General features: G+C 54.8%; 1 protein-coding gene across 2 annotated transcripts; it reads right to left on the bottom strand.

Moving 5' to 3' along the window:
- Positions 1 to 473: 473 nt before the first annotated feature.
- RINL (Ras and Rab interactor like) lies at positions 474 to 9,603 on the bottom strand. 2 transcript variants are annotated; one of them, XM_084771076.1, is made up of 11 exons: positions 8,183 to 9,603; positions 7,880 to 8,042; positions 5,929 to 6,031; positions 4,666 to 4,738; positions 4,529 to 4,584; positions 3,443 to 3,604; positions 2,875 to 3,381; positions 2,135 to 2,428; positions 1,630 to 1,761; positions 1,321 to 1,484; positions 474 to 1,236 (listed from the first exon to the last, which is right to left on the bottom strand). In XM_084771076.1, the coding sequence occupies exons 1-11, from the start codon at positions 8,212 to 8,214 to the stop codon at positions 1,192 to 1,194; spliced, it is 1,731 nt and encodes a 576-aa protein (XP_084627202.1). In that variant the 5' UTR covers positions 8,215 to 9,603; the 3' UTR covers positions 474 to 1,191. The 2 variants fall into 2 exon arrangements, with proteins under 2 accessions (XP_084627202.1, XP_084627203.1); XM_084771077.1 differs by lacking the exon at positions 8,183 to 9,603 and having other exon boundaries at positions 2,875 to 3,363.
- Positions 9,604 to 10,249: the final 646 nt, after the last annotated feature.

Raw genomic sequence — 10,249 nt, 5'->3', positions numbered from 1 at the left:
TCACTTGTATTCTTTTTTTTAGACAGGGTTTCTCTATGTTATCTTGGCTGTCCTGGACTCACTTTGTAGACCAGGCTGGCCTCGAACTCACAGCGATCCGCCTGCCTCTGCCTCCCGAGTGCTGGGATTAAAGGCGTGGGCCACCACCACCCAGCTATCTTCAATGTCTTTCTCATGTCCTCACATTTCCTTTTCTTGTTCCCCTCAGTTCTCCCTGTCTGTCTCCTGTATCATGTGAGCGCTCCCAGGAGATACAGACACATCCCCAGGACATTGTCCCTCATTTTTACCAGTCTTTAATAATGGCTACACAAGCTGAGCATTGGTGGCGCACTCCTTTGATCCCAGCACTCGGGAAGCAGAGGCAGGTGGAGCTCTGAGTTCAAGTCTAGCCTGGTCTACAGAGCGAGTCCAGGACAGCCAGGGCTACACAGAGAGACCCTGTCTCAAAAAAAGAAAAACAACAACAATAATGATAATTATTATTGTAATGGTTGCATAAACACTTTTGCCAAATAAGGAAACATTGATGGGTCACAGAGATTGTGGCAGAGGTGTTTTCAAAGCTGGTTAAAACAAAACAAAACAAAACAACAACAACAACAACAAACCCAACCTATCCCAGTGTTTCCTGAGCACCCACTATGTTTCAGCACCACTGTCTTGTGTCCTCACGTTCCTGGGCTCAAGTAATTCTCCGACCCCATATTGCTGGGGGCGCGGGCTCAGGCCACACCCATGCCTCTGCCCACTTCTCAACTACACAGGATACAGAAGCATCCAGAACAAGCGGCCGTCTCAGGTCCAGAAACGTTGTCTTTCTAAAGCCCTCTCCACCCGGTTCAGCATCACTGTCATTGATGGCATCAGGGATGTAGACATCTTTAGGGGACTGTGCCTTTTTTTTTTTTTCCAATCTTCCGTGCCCCAGAGAGACTCAGGTGAGAGGGCTGTAGCTGTAATACTGTTGGGGGCGTGGCGGGGTCACTTTTGCTGCGGAGAGCCTCACTGAGGTAACTTCTGGGCAGACCAGAACGAGGGGGAGGGGCGGGGGAGTGCTGTGGGCGTTAGGGAACATCCGGTGCAAAAGGTACTTCCCTTTTCCTGCCCCTCTGCGCTGTCCAGCATCTTGCTTAGCAGAGGAGTGGCCCAAAAGGTCCAGGAGTGTCTGGGGTTTGAGGACTCCAATCCTCACTGGTCCCCTATTGCCCACGGCTCCTCAAAGGGTAAGTTGGCCTGTGGAGAGAGATTGGAAGCTGTGTCAGAGGGGCAACCGCTGCCATCCACCCCTCGAGACCTGGGTCCCACACCGGTGGTCACCTGAGCTGTGGGTTGAGTTTGCTGGTGCAGTGTCCGCCTTCGGTGCCACTGGCGCAGGGAGTCCCGGGCCTCGGAGCTGAGCCTCGGGGGCGCGCGGCCAGCGTCTGGCTGGTAGTGAGCGATGTGGTACAGAGCCCCAAACCACGTGGTGAGGTAATACCCAGCTGGAGGAGAGAAGGCGAGTTCATCCACTGGCCCTCTGGGCCCCTCTGAGTGCCCACCTCCCCTTCTGAGTGCACAGGAGGTTGGAGCTCGCCAAGGGTGCCCCCCCTCCGCCAGCATCTGGGCATCCTGGAGGCGGGAGCTCACCTTCTCCTCGCAGCTCCTCCGGATCTAAGAGCTCCATAAGAAACTCCACATCCAACTGCGTCTCCCCAATGTGTGGACTCCAGATCAGCTCCTCCGTCAGGGCCGGCAAAAACGCGTCCGCCCCCAGGGGCTCTGAGGAAGGCACAGCACAGGTCATAAACTTGGCGGGGGGGGGGGGGGGGGAGGCCGCACACAGACACCTTCCTTGGGGTCCCCAGGCCTGAATGGGAGCCTGCGACCACAGGGGGCTACCCATTCCCTGTGCGTGGGGTACCCACCATTAAACCGCTTTATAGCCGGGAGGTGGTGGCGCACGCCTTTAATGCCAGCACTCGAGAGGCAGAGGCAGGCGGATCGCTGTGAGTTCGAGGCCAGCCTGGTCTACAGAGCGAGTCCAGGACAGACAGGGTTACACAGAGAAACCCTGTTTCGGAAACAACAACAACAACAACAACAAAACCCAAAAAACAAAACACCGCTTTATATATGCGCAGAGGTCTTTTACCTTCTTTCTCGCCCCCAGCCAGACCCGCGTAGACGTCGCTGCACACCTCCAGCAGCAGCGCCACCTTGCGGCGTGGGGCGCACGCGGCGTGCAGGTGCTCGAGGCGCGCGTGGATGCGGCTCCGCAAGGCCGCGGCAGGGCTCTGTCCCTCGGGCCCCGCCCCGGCCCGCAAGGCTATTTGGCGCCGGCGCAGTCGCCGCAGTTCCTGGGCTCGGAGAGTTCGGAGTTTGGTCCACAGGGCTGGCTTCAGGGGTTCCAGAACCGCCCGACACAGGGCCACCTCCACAGCGGGGCCTGCGGAGCGGGTGGCACGTGAGGACAGTGGTGACCCCACGCTGTTCCCTAGTCACCCTGTCTCCTGCTCCAGGCCCACCTACAAGCTGTCGATGGGGTTAGGGGGTTTTGGGGGGAATATATGAATACTTCTAAGGATGCGGGGGTGAGGGTGGGGGCGACTTCTAGCTGGCAATGCACGCGTTAGGAGGCAGGTGGATGGTTGTGAGTTCGAGGCCAGCCTGGTCTACAAAGGGAGTCCAGGACAGCCAAGGCTCCACAGAGAAACCAAAAACCAAAAAACCTCAAAAAAAAAAAAAAAAGGATGCTTGCCCATAGGGAACCAGCATAAAGGACCAAGTTATGGCGCGCCTACACACACACACACACACACACACACACACACACCCACACACACACACACACACAAACACCCCTGGGGGATGTTGCCCTCCATCTTCCATTACCAAGATCCTGGTCCTGAGGAGCCCTAGGTCCCCTGTTCCCAAAGACAGCTCTGACGTCGGGGTCTTTTGCCAGGTAGGTCCGGAGGTCAGTGAGCAGCTGGCGCACCTCCTGCAGCAGCTCGGTGGCGGGGTCCCCGGGCCTGTCGGGATTTGCAGAATTAAAAATGAGGCGTGCCTGAAGGCTTCGGTACTGCCTGGCCACATAGCTACTCCGGACCCTGGCCAGGGCCCGGATGTGGGCAGTGAGCACATCCTCCTCCTCCTCCTCCTCGGGGCCTTCCTCTTCCTCTTTGTAGTCGCCGCCGTTGCTGATTTCGGCCTTCTCCTCCGCCACGTTAGCTAGAGCAGGCCTAGGGAGGTGCACTCCTCCGCCTCCAGGATGATGCTCCTGTTGTCCGGGACTCTGCTCTTCTGGTCCAGTTTGGTGAACTTCCGGTTTCGGTGGCTCTTCCACCCAGGAGACCCGGTGTGGGGTGGGCTTCCTGGGGGCTGGATGTGAGAAGCAGGCTGGGACGGTGGCATCCATTCCCTCATCCCTTAAGGTGCCCCCAGGCCCTGTCCAGCTAACCTAGGCTGTTTTCCTGGTCAGGGTCAGGGTCAGGCTCTGTCCGCGGCGGCGTCTGCTCTGTCCCCCAGCCTCCATGCGTCTCCAGGTAGAGCCGGTTCACTACAGACAGCACCGGCCCCGGCCCCGAAGGGTCAGCTTGAACGCAGCCAAGTCGCAGGGGACCTGAGGGGCAGCCCAAGGGACAGTGCCTCAGGTGGGCAGGGGCACCAGGACCACGGATATAGTCCTCGGAGCTCCCAGGGCTCCATACTGTTGACACCCAGAGGTGACGTCATCCCCTCCCAACACAGGTACTACTGCCTTCCTCCTTCTCCTCCTCCTCTTCCCCACTTTCCTTCCCTCTCTCTTTTTTTTTTAAAAGATCTATTTATTTATTATGTATACAGGGCTCTGCCTGCACATACACCCACAGGCCAGCAGAGGGCGCCGGATCACATCACAGATGGCTGTGAGCCACCATGTGGTTGCTGGGAACTGAACTCAGGACCTTTGGAAGAGCAGACAGTGCTCTTAACCTCTGAGCCATCTCTCCAGCCCCATCCCCTCTTCATTTTCTTCTTCTTCTTCTTTTTTTTAATGGGTTTTTGAGACAGAGTTTCTCTCTGTATCCCAGGCTGTCCTGGACTCACTCTATAGACCAAGCTGGCCTTTGAACTCACAGAGATCCGCCTGTCTCTGCTTCCTGAGTGCTGGCTGGGACTTACAGGCATGCGTCACTCCTGGCTACACAGCGTCTTTTCTTTTTCCTTCCTTTCTTTCTGTTGTTGTTGTTGTTGTTTTTTTTTTTTCCCAAGACAGAGTCGCTCTATGTAGCCTTAGCTGTCCTGGACCCACTCTGTAGACCAGGCTGGCCTCGAACTCACAGCGATCTACCTGCCTCTGCCTCCCGAGTGCTGGCTGCGACTACAGGCGTGCGCCGCCTCGCGTGGCCCACAGCGTCACTTCATACGTGCCCCACTCCCAGCATCACTGTCTTTCAAACCCAGTGATCTGGTCCCAGGAGTCATCTGGTCCTTTACGGATCCCGTCTCTCTGGACCCAAAAGACCAACAAGCTGCCCTCCTCCTCCCCGGAGCAGCGCCTCACCCGTGTGCTTGTCTCCCGTTGGAGTGGGCAAGAGCAGCGTCCTTGGCAAAACGTCCCTGAGGATAAAGGGAAACCTCGGTACAGATAGGGTCTCTTGGGGAGCGGTCCCCAGGGCCCCCCCTACCAGTGACCCTTACCTGCTGGCTGACAGAAAGGCCAGGAGATGGGGAAAGTCTGGCATGAAAAGTTTGGAGGACTCTAGGGCTATACCTGGGGGAAGATGAGAGAGAGAAAAGTCACAGGGTGGCCACTGGCCACCTCCACCCAACCCCTGTGGCTCAGCCTCCCCCCCCCCCGACCCCCCCCCGTGACCTCCCAGGAGAGAATATCTTCCTTCATCCCTAGACTCCTTTCCCCCCAGACACAGGAAGTTTCCATCCGTGGGAGCTGACGTCATTTCCTCTCTCAATGTTTGCATCCCAGTTCTGACATCAAATAGGATCCATCAGAAATGTCTTAAGTGGTCTTTTTTTGGGGGGCGGGGGGGGGCGCCAAACAGTGCCCCGCTGTTTCTGGTAGGCCAGCCTGGTCTACAGAGTGAGTTCCAGGACAGCCAGGGCTACATAAAGAATTTTAAAATCTAGCCAGGCATGGTGGCGCACACCTTTAGTCCCAGCACTTGGGAGGCAAGAGGCAGGTGGATGGCTGTGAGTTCCAGGCCAACTTGGTCTACAAAGCGAGTCCAGGACAGCCAGGGTTACACAGAGAAAACCCTGTCTCGAAAAACCAAAAAAGAAGAGAAAAAAAAGAAAAAAAAATCATAAAAAATCTGGGTGTGGTGCCGCACACCTGTAATCCCAGCACTTGGGAGGCAGAGACAGGTGGATCACTGAGAGTTTGAGGCCAGCTTGGTCTACATAGCGAGTCCAGCAGCAGCAGCCCCCCTTTGACCCCCCATCTGCTTGCCTGGAGCTCACTATGTAGACCAGGTTGGCCTCAAAACTTGCGGCCATCTTTCTGCCTGAGATTACAGTCCTGAGCCACCATGCCACGCTTACATTTCTTCCTTTTGATTTTTTCTTTTCAAAGACTTTTAAGATTTATTTAGTATGTATAGTGCTCTGCCTGCGTGTACACCTGCATGCCAGAAGAGGGCACCAGATCTCATTGTAGATGGCTGGTTGCTGGTAACTGAACTCACGACCCTTGGATAGAGCAGCCAGTGCTCCTAACCTCTGAACCATCTCTCCAGCCCCAAACAAACGAATCTTAAAAAGACCACCTGTTTGCTTTGCTCGGCATGGACTGTAAGGAAAGGGCAGCTGCAGAGACACCAGAGAGGGAGCTCCTGCAGTGGGCGTGGCTAGAAGTGGTGGGCAAAGCAGCTCAGACTAAGGGATGGAGGAAGGCGGGACTGAGGGAGCTTCAGGAGGACTGACCACGGCGGACAGGTACCTCACCTCCAGCAGCCTTCTGAACTTGATAGGTGTTGATGTCTTCCGGCGAAGGTCCTGTCTTCAGCATCAGGACCTGCCTAGGATCCTGTCCTATGACCAGGAAGCTCTGGAGAGGAGGGGCGAGAGCAAAAACAAAAAACAAACAAACAAAAAAACCCCAGCTTGGTGCACGCATGCGCGGTTGTTTCTTTTTTTTAGCCGCCTTTTTTTCGCCCCCCCCCCCCGACAGGGTTTCTCTGTGTAGCCTTGGCTGTCCTGCACTCATATGAAGACCAGGCTGACCTCGAATTCACAACGATCCGCCTGCCTCTGCCTCCCGAGTGCTGGGATTAAAGGTGTGCGCCACCACTGCCTGGCAATCTTTTTGCGTCTTGGCGCCTCAAGGATAACGCCCTCTGAGGGAGCAGCTAAACCTTGCTAGTTAAACCATCATCTCCAAATTCATCCTATCTGTCATCTATCTATGTATATTTTGACAGGGTCTCACTGTAGCCCAGGCTGGCTTTGAAGTCACTAAGTAGCCAAAGCTGCCTTTGAGCTCCTGCTCCTCCTGTGACTGACTCTTTTTTTTTTAAGATCGGTAATTAAAAAAAAATATTTATTTATTTATTATATATACAGTGTTCTGCCTGCATGCCAGAAGAGGGCACCAGATCACATTATCGATGGCTGTGAGCCACCATGTGGTTCCTGAGAATTAAACTCAGGACCTCTGGAAGAGCAGCCAGTGGGTGCTCTTAACCTCTGAGCCATCTCTCCAGCTCCGGGACTAACTCCTTAATAATATGGCAGGCATGCGCCACCAGGCACACCCCTGTGCAGTGTCATGTTCTAGGCAGGAGTATGCTGAGCTATGGGAAATAGCAATGATTGGCATCTGGGCTTGGCGGCGCACAGCAGCAGTTCCAGCACTCCAGACACTAAGGCAGGAGGAGGGTGGGTTCCAGGATAACTGGTGACATTGGCGTGGGTAGATGTACTCAGTCTTGGCTTGGCTGTACTGTGTAACTCCCATGTGGCCTCTTTTTGTTTGTTCGTTTGTTTGTTTTTCAAGACAGGGTTTCTCTGTGTAGCCTTGGCTGTCCTGGACACACTTTGTAGACCAGGCTGGCCCCGAACTCACAATGATCCACCTGCCTCTGCCTCCCGAGCTGGGGTTAAAGGTGTGCGCCACCAAGCCTGCCCAGCTTTCAAAGCTTGGCTTCTGGCCTTTGCCTCATGTTCTCCTCAGGTCAGAGGCACAAAGGTCTCTGCCTTCTTCCTGTCTGGACCGCGGGCCAGGTGGGAGGAGCCAAACTCAGAACTGCAGAACAGCCAGCCCTGACCTCACTGTGAAACTCCAGCTGCCAGGTGTCTTGCTGTTGGAAAGACAGAACAGCTGTTTGTCGATGCCACTGCAGAATGGACTTGGAGGGTGAGCTCGGCTGGTAGACTGCCTGCCTTGAATGCATGAAGCGTTGGGCTCAATCCCCAGAACTGCATATGCTGAGTGTGGTGCACACACACACACACACACACACACACATACACATACACACGCACACACACAAACACACACATACACACGCGCACACACATGCACATATACATACACACAAACACACACATGCACACATACAAATGCACACATATATGTACACATGCACACACACACATGCACATACACGTACATACAAACACACACGTACAAACTCACACACACATACATACACACACACATACACACGTACACCCGTAACTTTTGAACTCAGGGTAGGAAAAACAAGAGGGTCAGAAATTCAAGGTCAGCCTCTGCCTCACAGTGAGTTGGGGTCCAGCCTGGGCTATATAAACCCTTTCCTAAAGCAAACTCCTAGGTTCTGGGTTAGCCCAGGTTTTGCGCTGTGTTCGTCACCTACCGGATCCAAGTCGCCATAGGGAAGGTCAGAAGTGACCCCCAGCTCCGAGTACTCACCCCCAGTGGCCACAGTTCCAGAAAGGCCTTGGCATGCTGAGCATCCAGCTCTGGGACCTGCCACACCCTTTGCGTCCTCTGCAGCCGAAGAAGTGTCTCCTGGGTGCCGAGGACCCCCAGTGGGCTCCTGCCTGCTCCGTCCTCTGCTAGTGGCCAAGCCAGCCTGGGATGTGCAGGTTCCAGGAGGTCAAGGGTCATGGTGGAAGCTGACCACTAAGGTGGGGTCCAAGGGCCAGGGATGGAGCTGGGGCGAGGGGGCTGGATAGGGAGGTCTTTGGTTCAGAGCCAACCCTGCAGCCTCACCTGTCCCCCTCAGTCGGGCCTGCAGACACCATGTCCGGCTGGGCTATCCTCAGGCTGCCATATTATGGTCTGGCGTGGAGGAAGACAAGACTCAAGGCTGCTCCAGTTAGGCAGGGGTCGTCCAATATTTTAATTCTATGACATCTGACTCAATCCTGCCTGAACAGAATGGACCGCAATGGACTGTTTTCTTTTCTTTTCTCTCTCTCTCTCCTTCCTCCCTCCCCCCTTCTTCTTTTCTTTTAAAATTTTTTGTTATTTATACAGTTTTCTGCCCACATGTGTGCCTGTCCACCGTAAGCACAAGATGGCACCGGATCTCATTACAGATGGTCGTGAGCCACCACGCGGTTGCTGGGAATTGAACTCAGGACCTCTGGAAGAGCAGCCGGTGCGCTTAACCTCTGAGCCACCTCTCCAGGCCCCTCTTCTCTTTTCTTTTCTTTTCCATTTATTTATTTATTTATTTTGAGACGGGTCAGACTAGCTTGGACCACTCTGTAGTCAAGGCTGGCTCTGAACTGATGGCAATCCTGCTTCAAGTTCTCAAGTGCTGAAACAACAGGCTGAGAGGCACAGGACTCTGGGAACCCCAGGTGAAAGGCCCACTATCTTGGGGTGGGGGACAGCATTCCCAACAGGAACTTAGGAAGCAGAAGGGGGTATTCCAAACTCTTCACAGAGCTATTTGCAACCAAAGTGGTGTGTGTCAACTGGTCGCCTGCCCTTGGGAAAACCCAGAGCCCTGGAAAGCTCTTGTCTCACAATAGGCATGTCATCCACTACCCAGATGTCATGTGATACCCACTTTCTCCCTTCCCACCAGAGGAGCCCCCTCCACCCTCCTCCACATTGGATGATTTATTTTTTATTTTTTATTTTTGAGACAGGGTCTATGTAGCCCTGGCTGTCTTGGAACTCTCTATTTAGACCAGGCTGGCCTCGGACTACCAGGGGCCCTCCTGCCTTTGCCTCCCTAGTGCTCGGATTAAAGATGTGCATCACCATGCCTGGCCTTGATATGTATATATGATTCTAAACATATAGGAAAGTTGAAAGACTTTTCCACAGCCTGTCACATGCCCAGTGCCTGAATCCCCCTGTGAAAACCCTGCTTTTACTCATCTCACTATCCATTTAGCTGTCAAACCGTAACTTCCTTTTTGAGATGGGACCATTTCTAGCCCAGGTTAGTCTCTTACTTGCTGTGTATTGTAGCAGAGGCTAGACTCTTACTCCTGCCCTTCCCGTGCTCTGGCATTCACAGGCATGCACCTCGGTGCTCACACCATCCCCCCCCAAGTCTTCACCAGAAAGGGCGCCTTTAGGGGATTATCTTGGGGTGAGCCCTTTTGGATGGGAATTGAACTCAGGACCTGAGTTCAATCGTCCAGCAGCCTCCGGAATGTGGGTCTGGAGAGAGAGCACGTTCATCCATCTGTCTTTCCATCATCAAGCTCCCCCCTCCCCCACCCCACCCTCCCCCATCCCCCACCCCTCCCCCTCCCTCCCCCTCCCCCTCCCCCACCCCATTGGTCTACCTAACGTATTCAGCCCAGGCCTTGCACTACATGAGGGAGGAGGGCTGATAAGCCGGCTAACCCTATTCTGAAGGGCCCACTCCCGCTGGGGTATTGTGTGCCTGCCAGATCATTAAGAGCTGTATAAATCAGTTAGCTGTCGACTGCCAGCCTCAGGTGTCAGGGAGCCTGGGGGGGGGGGGGGAGCGTGTGTGCAGACACAACACCTCAGGGATAAGCTGAGAAGAAGGGAGGGGAGGGGAAGACGGGTGCTTCTCCCCTTCAGGACCCTTGGGAGATCGACGTGGGTGGTGCTGGGCAGCTGTGGGTGCAGAAGCCAGATGCTGGGTCCCTGGGGGCCCTACCTGTTCCGAGGGGAGCCTGAGCAGCAGGAAGCGAAAGTGTTCTCTGGAGAGGAAGCCAGCAGGCAGGGGAAGAGGCGGGGCTGGGGACCCGAATCACCTTCCTCTCTTTCAGGGGATCAGCCTTTAGGGCTCCATTTTTGGAGGAGTGGACTTCTGGCAGGCTAAGAGCCACCCTCTCCGGG

The sequence above is a fragment of the Acomys minous genome (assembly GCF_964271855.1).
Source record: "Acomys minous genome assembly, chromosome: 20".
Taxonomy (NCBI): Eukaryota; Metazoa; Chordata; class Mammalia; order Rodentia; family Muridae; genus Acomys; species Acomys minous.
This window is presented reverse-complemented; position numbering and strand designations above follow the sequence as displayed.

Coding starts and splice junctions, on each gene's coding strand:
- RINL (XM_084771076.1), bottom strand. CDS start 8,214: ATGGTGTCTGCAGGCCCGACTGAGGGGGACAG. Junction 3,605..4,528: donor AACGGGAGACAAGCACACGG/GTGAGGCGCTGC, acceptor GCTGCCCCTCAG/GTCCCCTGCGACTTGGCTGC. Junction 1,762..2,134: donor GGCTGGGGGCGAGAAAGAAG/GTAAAAGACCTC, acceptor TGCCTTCCTCAG/AGCCCCTGGGGGCGGACGCG.